General features: G+C 41.0%; 1 protein-coding gene and 2 long non-coding RNA genes across 6 annotated transcripts in view; 2 read left to right on the top strand and 1 right to left on the bottom strand.

Moving 5' to 3' along the window:
* Window positions 1-1136, top strand: part of LOC121892349 — a 36875-nt gene extending 35739 nt beyond the window's left edge. The window contains exon 4 of the long non-coding RNA XR_006094389.1: window positions 1055-1136. This is a non-coding gene — a long non-coding RNA (uncharacterized LOC121892349). The remainder of the gene's footprint in view (window positions 1-1054) is intronic.
* zranb3 (zinc finger, RAN-binding domain containing 3) overlaps window positions 1-13423 on the bottom strand; it is an 83914-nt gene that overhangs the window by 47995 nt on the left and 22496 nt on the right. For all 4 annotated transcript variants that reach the window (XM_042405354.1, XM_042405353.1, XM_042405352.1 and 1 more), the window contains exons 8-12: window positions 10676-10810; window positions 6372-6491; window positions 2435-2554; window positions 1711-1890; window positions 1064-1222 (exon numbers count right to left, since the gene is read on the bottom strand). In XM_042405354.1, the coding sequence (XP_042261288.1) occupies window positions 1064-1222; window positions 1711-1890; window positions 2435-2554; window positions 6372-6491; window positions 10676-10810 (714 nt within the window). The remainder of the gene's footprint in view (window positions 1-1063; window positions 1223-1710; window positions 1891-2434; window positions 2555-6371; window positions 6492-10675; window positions 10811-13423) is intronic.
* Window positions 2486-6357, top strand: LOC121892348. The gene is made up of 3 exons (XR_006094388.1): window positions 2486-2568; window positions 5959-6002; window positions 6126-6357. It is a non-coding gene; the product is annotated as an uncharacterized LOC121892348 (long non-coding RNA).

The following is a 13423-nucleotide window of genomic DNA, read 5'->3' on the forward strand; positions in this document are numbered from 1 at the left end:
AGCTCTCACTTCATGTTCTTACTTCATTAATACATTTTACTCTGTCTACAAAAAAGGGAGAGTAAATCTTACTACCACAATTATTATTCCACTCCTAATATGATCTTAGTTATGAACATTTTATTATTTTTCTTTCGTTGTGTGTGTATCCACAGCTAATCTCACTTACTAATGGACCCATCAGCCTAATATGTTTTGTGCACATTTGACTGTATGCTCAAGGACCTCCCGTAGTTGCAGTGATTCATAATTGTTGAAAAACCTATTTTATAATGTGTTTATACCGCCATTGACTGCTGACTCCTCAATCCTCTTAACCGACTGGTAGGGGCTGCAAGTGATCAACAACTGCAGCAAAAGCCGTTTCTGGCAATCGGCTAGGCTAAAAACCAGTCTGTTGCAGGCCACGTTTTGGCCTTTGTTATGGTTTAAAACCTGACATCCATAGAAAAGTTTGGTCTCATCTTGAACCGGAGCATCTGCAGATTAATTCCACGCCCCACATGTTATGATCCACTAAAGTTAGGCAAGATAGGAGATGAATAAATCCCTGCTTTTGTTAGCTTTGCTGTTTCATTTTGTGTGGTGTGTTACAACAAAATGTTTTGAAATAAGTAATGTTTAAAGTGAGAAGTTTGGACTTAGGTGAACCCAGGAGGATGCTCGGTTACAATACCATTACAATATTCTATGCATCTTAAAGAAAACTGAGACTACACGTGCTCCCAGACACATCTGGCGGGGATCTTCACTCTACTGAGTGCATTCTTCTAGTTTTAAAGTATGTTTGGTCTAGCTCCTTTATTAAGCTCCACTCAGACAGCCCCACTAGAGCAAGTTCTTTTCCCAAGGTCCTTAAATGCAGCTTTCTCTATAAAAGCAGCTAAAGAACTTGAACTTTCTGCCCTCGTTTGTCAAAACTTCCTCAGATATTGAATATCCACTCTGCAATGATACATATAAAACACTTTACTTAAGTTTCTCCAAATTAAACTAAAGAAAGGTCAAATAAAACAATCCTTGAGTATCGATGGTTCTTTTTTAACTCTTCCAGATGACTCACATGAGTGAAGAACATGTCGTCTTTCCCCTCCAGCGGCAGCTCCGTGTCGCTCGGCTTCCACGCGCTGGCAAAGTTGAGGAACTCCCACCTGTCCTTGTCACCCTCGTCTGCCTTCAGGTATTCCTTCCTCCCGTTCAGAGTGCTGCCGGTCACCGTTTCCTGGACGACAACAATGGGACATAGAGGTCAGTCAGGTGAAGACGTTATTGTTATTATAGACATTATTCATTTTTATTCGCCTTCAAACTTCATGACGGTGTGGTAATTTTTTTTTTTTTTTTTCACAAATCACATCTGCTCTGAAATGAGCACTATCATAGACGGAAGATGGAATTATTCAGTTTTAATTACAAATCTTGACAGCTATTATTATCAATGTAAATCCCCAAAGCCTGTTCTCACATGCAAATCAGTGTCACTGATGTGCTTCGGAGTTTATTTGCATACATGCAGAAAATAAAGCTAAAGATTTGTCAGAGTTGACAGATAAATACTGCGACGTTGAGAAGAAAGCAGCGTTGTTGCTGTCTTTGACATGTTTTAGGCTATGTTTGCATACTGTAGTCTCCATAGAACACACTGGAGCAGCTAATCAATACAAGAGCAATATAAGTGACATCACATTCAATTAAACGGACGCACGGCACCTTCCTGTTGAGCATGGACCACATGACGGTGTCAAAGGTGCCCTTGGCGATGAGGTAGTGCACGTTGACGGAGGACGTTTGCCCGATGCGGTGGGCGCGATCCTCAGCCTGCTTGATGTGGCCGGGGTTCCAGTAGAGCTCGGCAAACACCACGTGGCTGGCAGCAGTGAAGGTCAAACCCTGGAGAGGAGACACACACACACACACACACACAGTAACAATAGCTTAATCAGAATAAAAATACCTCATTCAACCACCTTAAATGGAACACCAGTCCATTTCCAATGTAATTTAATTTGGTGAAATCCTTTTTAATATCAGAATATGAGCAGCTAATTGCGATATAAGTACTTCAAGCACCTATTTCCTTTGATTAGAATGCATAATATTCCTCAATATATTCAGTCACTCAGAATAATTGATGTCAATGAGTTTATTAAGTTTGTCATTAAAGAGTAAAACAGGTTTTAAAACTTTATTTCTACTTGCACAAACCTTGATTATGATTCACTACAAGCAACAATAGTTGTCATTATTACTAATACGCAGCAGCTGACTCTATTTAGCCTATTTGTTGTTGAATTACATTAGTACAGCAGATTTTCTTTTCAGTGGTTACAACAGTTAGGAAAATGTATCATGTTTGCGTTTTTATTATTCAATCAAAGCGAAATGCAACAACCAGCTTTACTTAATCACTCAACTAGCATGTGTGTGCATGTACCTGACCGGCTGCCTGGATGCTGAGGATGGCCACTCGGGTTTCTGGGTCATTCTGGAACTTGTGGACCAGCTGGATTCTCTCTGAGGACGGGACGCTGCCATCGATACGGATGTAACCAGCCTGTGTGAACAGAGGTTAGATATTTACCAGAATATTGAATTTTCAGATCGGTTCAGTGGATGATAGTTGAGCAACTTCGGACACAACTAATGGAACATCTGCAAGACGGCAGTCTTAATGAAATGCTGGTTTTTAGAATCACCTGTTTCATTTAGAGGAAAGCAAAATAGCTTTGTGTCTATTTTGAAAAGTAACTAGTTAAAGAATATGTAACTTCTGTTTACAGGAGTATAGGACAGTGGCACAGATTTACCTTCATTTCACAAGATTTTCTTGAGTCAGTTGTGTTAAAGCTGCACTAGTCAATATGTTTTATATTAACAATGGGTATAATGGCTGTGTGATATGAAAGGGGTCACTAGTAGAGACAAACCCACAGAGAATTATTACCCAACTCTGTAGTTTCCTCGGCTTAACTGAACATTTTTGCCTCTTTTAGCTTATTGTTTTAGTTTTCTGGACCCCAGACTGCACTCTTAAAAACCTTTTCCTGCAGCAGAAGCCTGTGTTCAGCAAAAATAGTTTAGATAAACTCACTGTACACTCCCTGCCCAACACCAAATAGAAGACAGACAAAATTAGTGACTAGATGGTGAACATAGTGTAGCATTTAGCAGCTAAAGAGCCAGATATATGCCTCAGAAGTTGGTGGAGAGCAACAAATGCCTAAAAGGAGAGTGAATATTGGACTTACATTAATCAGGTGCACAGAGACAGTACTTCATATGATTGTTAATGTTGGTCTGTGCCTGCTGGATGTGTAAAAAGGCTACTCTTTGCTAGCATATTTGCCATACCACTATATAAGGTGTATGAGAAACAGTGTTTACTTCTTTTGTTCTCTGTGATAAAACCATTGAAATATTTATCTGTGAAATGTTAAAATGTACTGTGACAGAAGCACAGTTAAGGAAGAGTCATATAGTCAGTGAGTCAGTTATATAGTAATATCTGTTTTAAGTTGCTAACATTAGCCACAATAAACTACTTTCAAAAGTTACATAGCCTCTCTTTAAATTTCAACATAAATCAAAATTTCTGATAAATGAAGTCTTCATAGAGAAATGTTACTCATCACATGTGTACTAGTATGACAGTGTTGTCTGGCCATCATCTGAAGTGCATTAGAGGACACATTGTAACTACGGTTGTTTGCACATTCCATTGAATCGACTAAAGGTTCACACAATTTGTGCAGGATGATATTGTCTGTCTTTAAAAAGCTGGTGCAGATTTGTGCTGGAACATTAAAAGCAGGGAGCATTTCATTAATCTGTATTCTATACTATAGATATAACAATGGCAGATGTGTGAATGAACACACCACAGAAAACATGAGCAGAGGAGCTGCTTTCAGTAAATAAAATAAAGATAATTGGAGCACTAGTAATGGCTCAATATTTTCTAACATTTTCTAACACCAAACAAAGAAACCAGCGGCTGTGTGTTCATTAAACCTGAACCTGAACTTGACATTCGCTGAGCTGCTAATGCACTGTGGCGACTGCACTCTTTTGATTTCAGTCCATCGGTCCTGCAGAGCTGCTCAGTGGCCGACAGTAGGAGTGTGTTCCTACTGTGCAGCTCCCACATGTAAATGTAACTGTAACTGCATGAATATGAAGGAGAACCTTGCTGAGAAAGCACATAGAGGCCTGCTTGACTTTTCCTGGATTCATAAAGGTCAAACAAATGTGCTCTCAAAGAATTAAGCATCCACCAAGTTTAAACATGTCAAAGCTATAAAAAACAGTCAGAAATCATTTTCAACAGCATTTAGTACACTGTATTTATTAGTTTAAAATATAACTTTATTAAACAAACTGTCCAACCGCTTCAACACTAGGTGAGGAGTGGGAGAGAGCACGAAGCATAAAAGCAGCAATAACGTCATGTGACTGAAGTGCAGTCACTTGTCTCTGGTCTGCAACGAGCTTCTCATCACAACGCGTTTGCCTGTCGTTGCTTTTTTTAGCCCATCTCTGTTAATTGGTGAGTGCGAACGCGCGAAGGAATGTGTTATCACACGTCGTACCGCTGCATTACATTCAGCTGACACCTCCTCGACCCCTGCGACACACGCAAACACGCACACGCGCTAACGCACACACACACTGAACTCTTTCACAGGTTGCCGGCGCCGAGCTAAGAGATATTGTTTGCTTGTGATGACTTGTGAAATAGGCCTTGGGAGATTAGTTGGGGAAGTAAAGTTTACTTTGTGAGTGACGAAAAGTAGACTTTTCTTCAAGAATGAGGAAAAAATTGATACTCATAGATGATGACTAATACATAGAGTCCTTCAACTCTTGACAGTTAAGGGATGTTGATTTATAAAGTTTTTTTTTTTGTTAGTGTGTTTTAAAATATTATATGTCAATTATTGTACCTGAATAACTCTGTGCATCTGAATCTTGCATATCAGTGGAAGAGACAAATAAGTCGTGACTTCTAACATCTGCTGTATAGCCCCCGCTGAAGCACAAACCCAACTTGTGAGCTTACAGTTTAGTACTCTAAGTCAATCACAGATACGGCAGCGGTTTGACTTATAAGCACAGCAGGGCTATGGATGGAAGGAGAAGTGAAATATGAATACACTGAGCACATTTAGTACTTCCAGGTAAACGTTAATGGGCAACTTGGGTCTTAGCAGCTGGAAAAAAACTTTAAAATATTAGGTGGAAATGACAGAAATGAACATTTATGTCAGAATGACATATGAACCATATAATAACACTGTTCCCTCTTGTTGCAAAGTGATTGATAGCACAAGAATAACACAAAATCTAGTACTTTTTCAACCACCTTTTAGGTTTTAGGAAATCAGACTGAAGCTTAAGAGTGTTGTGTTCAGGTTCAGTACACAGGAAGCAAAGCTGCTTTTCTGACTGATCATAGCTAACAAAACCAGTGAAATTATGAATAAGAAAGGTAATTAATGGCAAAGACACATGATGTTAAACTGGCAGCTGCATTTCCGGGTTTCAGTTAGTGCACATAAAATACAAACAAGTCCGCTAGTACAAGACCAAAACCTTTTAGTCATTGCACACATTAATACTTAAATTTAAAGACAAACAATTTTTTTTCAATTCTGATGATTCTGATTTTTCCTATCTTAAGTCCTCAGTTGATGAAATTACTTTTTAACTTTAACAGATTGGAAATTGTATCACATCAGTATTTATGATGGACAGTTAGAAAACTAGGTACCTAGAAAGCTACATAGCTACAAAGATGAAGCTAAATAGCAAGCTAGCTAGATAGACAGTTAACTAGCTAGATAGATAACCTTGTGAATCTTGTCGGGGTTGTGAGGTTTTGGTACTAGATTGTGTTTCCACTGTATTTTACAAATGAAGATATTTCAGTGACTGATATCACTTTTTATTTTCCTTCAGGTTTCCTCTAAATGCAGGAGCGCTGCTGGAGCTGACACAAGCTGGTCAGTGACCTGAAATTGCATCCAGCACATCAAACCACACCGCACGCATTGGGATTTTTATTCTTTCATCTTTGTTGTTTTCCTGCACTTATTAACTATGTGTTGTATCCACATTTCTGCCAGATGCTGAGAAATCTGCTGGAACACCTTTAGTATCTAACCGCTGACTCCAGCTCCCTCTGAAGGGCCTCCTCTCGCCCAAACACTAATGAGGACATCTTGCTTTGTCCATCAAGCACTCTCCATTCTATTTAAAATAATTCCCAAACCAACACGCCATTGTTGCTGTATTTCCAACAAGTGCTACTACAGCTGCTGCTTACTACCCCTTTAACACATTTTAAGGAGATCCAGACCGCCTGAGGTTACCTTGGCCTCGATGACGGCCTCGGTGCAGGCCTGCAGCATGGTGAGGTGGTGGGCGAACACAAGGAACTTCAGCTGCTCTGCCTCCAGCATCATCTTAATGTAGTCCTTCACAGCTCCCGCCTGGCAACACACACACACACACACACACACACACACACACACACAGATACAGAAATAGACACAGATGAAAGAGAGCTACTGAATCCATCACTTCACTGGTAGACCACACACAGAGGAATCGGCTAGATCAGTGAAGAAGTCAATTAATCACCGCGGCATCCTTTCTGTGTGATCGATTCTCTATTGAATGTCAAGAATCCGGACTTTAAAAGGAGAGAGCATACAGAGCGACTGGGGCGCATTTGTCAGCTAGCAGATAGTGAGAGCAAATCAATAACTCACAACTTGGAGATATGATTGGTGTGTGCTGTTTCTTTTTGGATTTTGGTTTTGAATGACACCAGGTACAAGAAAATCACCTTTTGAATCCCAACCAACCCGATGAATCCCAGAATTTACCGACAACTTCATAAAGATGAAGGGCTTTTACAAATTTCAAAATAGTTTGAATGGTTTTTAAGACTTTAACATCCTAGCAGGATATGATAATATGACTGGGCTGATGTACTCAGATTTGACAATAGTCACAACATTTTCAGAATTGTTCAAGAGGAATATCAGGCTGGTTACCTGTCAAAGTGACAGCTGCAGCCCAAATTACTGCAGGAAGTAAAAGTTCAGTTTCTCAACTGTTTTATTCTTGAGTTATTTGCTTGGTTTATTCTTATGTAACACTGTTTTTATTCAAGCTTGGCATTTCTTGCTCTTTTTTTTTTTTTACCTGTTAGTGTTGTTTTATTTATGAAGTCAAATGGTAACAATACTTTAAAAACATCAAAGTCCATATTTAACAGCATCTTGTTTGTTTCTGCTGAAGCTTGTGACCTTGATTGACAGTGTGAAGCTAACAATCTAAAAAAGAGAGCAGCAGGTACCCTGCAGGTATCCATATCTATCATTTCACCGTGCACTGCTGCCCAGCGATCACACTGTGATGACTGTGACCGTTCCCGCTACCTTCTGCAAAGCCTGAGTGGATGTGCTGTACGAGCGTGTCATTGCGCATCCAGGCTCGGCTCATTTCAGAGCCCCGGGCCAAAAAGCATCCGAGAATAGCACCAACTAGTGAGAAATACTGAGGTCTGACTTGAGTCAAATAGAGCCCTTACTAGACGGTTTTCGAGACTTGCCTTTCTCCATGGTGTGAATCCCACCCCTATAATCTCCACACCTCCTGCAACCTGACAACCTCTGCAGCCATCACACCTGCTCTGGTGGGAGAACCTCTGCTTTGCCTTGCTGATAATTAGCTGATGCGCCTGATAATGAATCTCTCCGCCAGGCCCGCTGACCCTATTCTGATCTGGGGGGTCCTCATTACTGACGGCTTGGCTTCGCCGCTTTCCTTCCGCTGAGTTTAATTAGTGCACAAACTTCTCGGCTGTCTGAAGCGGCCCGTTAGCTTGCTTTAAAGTCCAGCATCAGAGCTGTCCTCTCTGGGTAATTGGGAGCAGATGCTTGGCGGGTAAAGCAATAAAAATACCCCAAAGGCATTTGGCAGCTCCGTCGCCAGGCGGACTGGCAGGCAGGCAGGTGCCGTGATGCTCGTCAAAGTGACATAGATGTGTGAATCTATCACACCATTCCACCCCTCCTAATGATCCAAAAAAAGAAGAAAGAACGCATTTTTTTTCTGAAGTAGAGAAAGTGTGTCTGATTCTAAAAACCAATAGGAGAGGAAATGAGACTGAGACTGGGGCGGAGGTATCAGCTTTGAGTTGGGTGAGTCGGTGGGGGGGGGGAGCTTTGTAATGAAAGGAGGTCCAGTGTTAGGCTAAACTGAGCAGAAATCCAATCAGCAAACAACGCCAAGCGCAAAAGAGATCCAAGCTTGGAGGCAGGCTGAGCGGGTAGCGTGTCGATGATTGCATTCGGTGGTTATCTCCGGTCTTCGTTAACCTTTGGGCCACGCTCCTCATGGCTGAGGGCGTCGGGCTAATTGAGAGGAATGCCAGCCCTCGAACATGGCAGATGATTGGATAGGGATACTATATTTGGTGGAAATGCTTACTCAACCACAAATACAAGAGATTGAGGAGCTGCCCGTTCACATAGCATCAAGATTAGTGAGGCTGTAAACTGCTCAGAGGTTGAAAAGTATATTACTGTATTACAAATGTCTCCACTGAGGAACAAGAGATATAAATGCTTGTTAAATTGTCGACACAGGTTGCTCTGACCCCAACCTTCCTCATACTGTATGCATCCAGCCACCTTCCCACATAGCTTATTTCTCTCTCATTAAAAAAAAAACAAACAAACGTCACTTTAAACTGAGAGCCGACTGAGTTTCCATAGCAACAACATCACAGAGATGCTATTTTAGTGCGGTGTGTAACTTTGAGATAAGGTGTAATCATGCCAGGCTGGACGCAACTAAATAATACCTCAGTTATAACTCCCTACTTTGTCTAAGTGCTTTCACTGGCGACCATTAGGCTCTGTTACCATGGCAATGCTTTCCCATGAGATCTCACTGAGTGGTTGGCCAAGCGCTCTGAACATGATGCTGTACCATCAATTCACCATTTCCTGAAACATAAAAATTGCATTCTTTAACCATTTTTTAAGCTATTTAAACTGATCAGGATAATATATATATATATATATATATATATATATATATATATATATGTAGTTTTTTTTTTTTTTTATCTGTCGCCTTTCAGAGATGTTATAGAGGTTGAAAACCTTTGGCGGCTTTACCACCAGGCACATTTCCATCCATCTAGGAAAGTATGTGTTGATTTGTTGACTACATGTGTCATCTGGTGCTAATGATGTGATCGTGCCTGTTTTCTCACAGTCTGTTCAGTTATGTAAAACTTCAAGGAGTTGCTTCATTTTAAAGGTTTTTAACAGAATAAACTTTTGGGAAAGTTTGTTGAATTTTTGGCTCCATTTGTCGCTAAAGCCTCATATTTGCTTCGTGGTCGGTATGAACAGGAGAAACAATCACAGCCAACAAAACTCTTTCAAAGTAATTATGAGCATGTGACTAGACAGACATGAAAAAATGTGAACTTATCCTTTAATTTCTGGTCTGTAACGGGACTTGAACTCCTGTTTGGATGTGCTACATTCACCCACCCTCAACTCCTTATGCCTTGCTACATAAAGGGTACAGTTCTTCTTACATTGGCGCCAAACATTGAAAACGGACGTAAATCATGAGGTGCGGAATTGTCCGACAGACGTCAGATGTGATACCAGGCTGCAAACACACAAGACACAAAACTTTTATATATTGACAGTAACCCCAAGAGCAAGAAAGGTTTAATCAAATTTTCTTTAAATGGTTGCTTGATGAGCATCACCTGCTTTGTTCACGTTGCTGGTTTATTGTTCCTACGTTAATCCTATTCATCCAACATTTGATGCAATTCACAGTTTGAGAGCCAAACCACAGCCTTAAATAAATGTAAAATGCATGATGGTCGAACTGGAACCAAGGCTGCTTTTTATGAGCTGCTGAAACGTTAACATTTTTACTGCCTGTCTGAGTTATACAACTGAGAGCAGGAGGTTGACTGAGTGCACTGAGTGCATCAAGTACAAATGCTTTAAGTTGAAATATCACTCTAAGCATCTAGATATTAAACTACTGTTATAGTAAGGATAAATCTGGTGATATTCTATTTTTTTTCTTCTTTCTTTACTCAGCCACAAGCCCACTGGTTCCAGCTGAAGATGTAAAATGTTAAAAGCAGGTCACAAATATGTTTTTTTGTTTTCCTAAAACAGATGGGCGCTGTAGTTTTTTGCCAACGGTACTGAAACAGTGCATTTGTTGGGGACAATTTCCAGTTGCGGATTAATACGCATTTGGTGCTCTAGACGGTGTTAATGGCAGCAGGGCGGTGTATGCGGGATGTCGGCTTGATTTAAAATAAACTACAGTGCCCACGTTCATGGTAATGAAGGAATGAAAGGAAGGAATGTGTTTTGGACAACAAAGGAGCTCTATGGCACAGAGAATATGATATATCAGTCTTTGTATACACACACAAAATGTGTTAGTAGCATCAATTCACTGTTGGCTTTGGTCTTTTCTCAGGATTTGCTGATAATAAGAAAAAAATCAAGTATCACTAGACTTACCCTTCAAAGGTACACTGTACAGTATAAAGACATAGACTGGTGTAAAACAAGACATACTCTAGCACTACCTGGTCTCCCATTACCTTGGCGATAGCTGTTTGCTTGTACATTTGTGTGACCAAGCCCATGACCTCAATGAAGGGGTTGTCCGTGTCGACGACCCCCGACGCCATTCCCTTCATCAGGCTCTCCCACTTGGCGAAGCAGGCCGAGGCCTCCTGCGAAGCAAGGAGAGCACAAAGACAGTGAGGTTGCGTCCTTTATTTCTTCATCCACCCTTCTCTCTCTCTCTCTGTCTTGTTCTGACTGTTTTTGAGATATAAAGGGCAAAACAATTAATGGTGCTGCTGGGTGTCCTACTTTCCTTGGAAGAGAAAGAAAGAAAGAGGGAGAAAAAAAAAAAAGAGAGAGAGAGAGATGGAGAATTCCCAAGGATGCCACCCCCTCCGACTGGGCTGCTGTGTTAGGTGGGTCATGAGCGTCTCCCAATTATAGCCGGCTTGTGACAAGCCGGGGTCGAAGATGGAGAAGCAGCCGGGCCGGTACAATAAATCAAAAACGCCTCTCGTGCTCTCAAGGTGATTGGCGAGAAGTATTTAAGGCGGGAGAAGAGAGCGGAGAGGATCGCAGTGGGAGAGGCTGCCGGTGAAGAGCAGCATATGCTACCCCCTGCTCATAAACAAGACACACAGAGAGGCCGTGCATTTGTTGTAGACATGTAGGTTAGCCCTGTTTATCATAAAAACAAGGCTCACATGAAACTTACTCAATTAACAGCAGGCGTCCCACATTTTGTCACTTTTTTGTATTGCGATGCAGCATTATATATATATATATATATATAGAGAGAGAAAAGTGACAAGAAAAGCAGCATGCTGTTATGAATAACTGAAAAGATTGGTTTTGATTCAATTTTCATGCAATAACACCACTGTGCCAATCACGTAGAGTACTTGAGAAGAGTAATGAACCCCCTTGACTTCTTAAAAATAGTCTAACTTTGAACCACTTTTGTCATTAGAGGTTATTTGCGCCTATTGTTAACAACTCTCAGTTGATTCCATCTGAATTCAGGCTGCAACACCACAAAATGTCTAAAAATTCAACAGGAACGAACACTTTCTTAAAGCGCCGCATATCAAACGATGCTAAACTGTGAACCATATGGCATGCTGCAGGGAGAGGTGGGCCACGCGTGATTAAGCACATACATACACATAATGGCGTATGTGTGTGGAGGAGGTTGGTGGGGGGGGGGTTGCAGAGGGGAAGAAAAAGGGTGAGAAATGGAGAGAAGCCTTATTAATGCGAGCGCACACGCATAATGGGGAGGGCAAGTTTCACCGCAGCGTTTTTTTTGCACGATGCATTCAGGACAACGAAGAGATTTTTTTTGGTGAAACATGAAAGCTTTGCACCAGTTAGTGAAATGATTAGCATTTCAGTGGATTCAAACCTAGTCAACGTCAAGGACAGTTGAATGAATAAGTAGTATTGCGGAAGCACAAAGCTTCGTTTCCTTTATGATTTTTCTCAGATGTTTCACTCAGCAGCACCTGCATAAACAGTTTCAACTGTCTCTCAATGTTTTTTTTTTTTTTTTTCCTAATTAAAAATGTTACATTCAAGCCTTGCTTCAGGAAAAAAAAACAAAAAAACAAACTGAATGGCTAAACACTCCATCCTCGATGATATTCACTACACTAACACTGACAAAAGGCCGGGGCTGAAAACGTAAAGGGCAGGAGGGGCATAAAAAGTGTCTGGCTATGGAAGATAAAAGCTGTCATTAGGGAGTAAAATGAGATAGGAGGCCGAACCGGTGAGTGGTCCCGGTATACAGTACACATCATCAGTTAGCAAACCTAAAGAGCGTTACAGGTAACTCATGCTTCAAAAGACAGTTTATTTAGGAGGGAAATAATGTCCAGCCAGTCATTTATGTTTTGTATTGTTCATTTTTTAGTGCTTGTGGGAAGCACGGTGACCTCTGCTTTTCCCTCACTTTCATATATTCTAAAACCAATCCATTTAGCTGCAAGGATGAAATGTGTTTGTATTATCAGCGGACAAATACCTATAAAAAAAATAAATAAAAAAAAATTTGCAGATTCATCTCATGAACAAAAAAATCCCCCATAAACTGTAAAACTGAACAGCTGCAGCCAGACTTGCTTTTTGTTTCCACAAGACAAATGATCTCTGAGCTCATTTCTCTGAGGTTATTACGCTCGAAGCTGCTGTTTCAGCCAACTTTAGATAAGGGAGCAATGCCAGAACAAATACAAGACATGACATGAACTTTTCCAACACTCCTATATGTATGTTTGGTGGCCTAATTGGCACCACTATGTAGAAACATGGACCATATTTAGCCCTCATTTAAAGTGTCCTTTAACATTCAGGGAGATTGGGGTGAAAAATCCTGCATCATCATTTTTTTCTGAGCAACTTCCTTAATGTTGTGTCATTCCTGGGATAGCTCGGTACGTAATTAGCGCTAAAGGAGCTCCTCCAGTGTTTTTCCACTCCCGCTGCTGCTGCTGATATGATACAAAATATAACAAAGGCCTCTTAGTTGGATGCTTCTGAGTGTGGATTGTTGCTGGTGCTGGTTTGCTCCCGGTGGGAAACAAACCCCTTAAAGCCTTGACACTGGTGACCTAGCGCAGAGAGTAGAGGAGACACACTGACAGGCGCACAGGCCAGGTCAAAGCCACATTAGCATTCACGTGTGCATTCACACGCATCCAGTGTGGCGTGGGAGGCAGAAACTGCAACCATAACTTTGGGGAGGCTAAAAGAGATGCAAACACCTACACACGAAACAT

Source organism: Thunnus maccoyii, chromosome 24 (assembly GCF_910596095.1).
Source record: "Thunnus maccoyii chromosome 24, fThuMac1.1, whole genome shotgun sequence".
NCBI classification, from domain to species: domain Eukaryota; kingdom Metazoa; phylum Chordata; class Actinopteri; order Scombriformes; family Scombridae; genus Thunnus; species Thunnus maccoyii.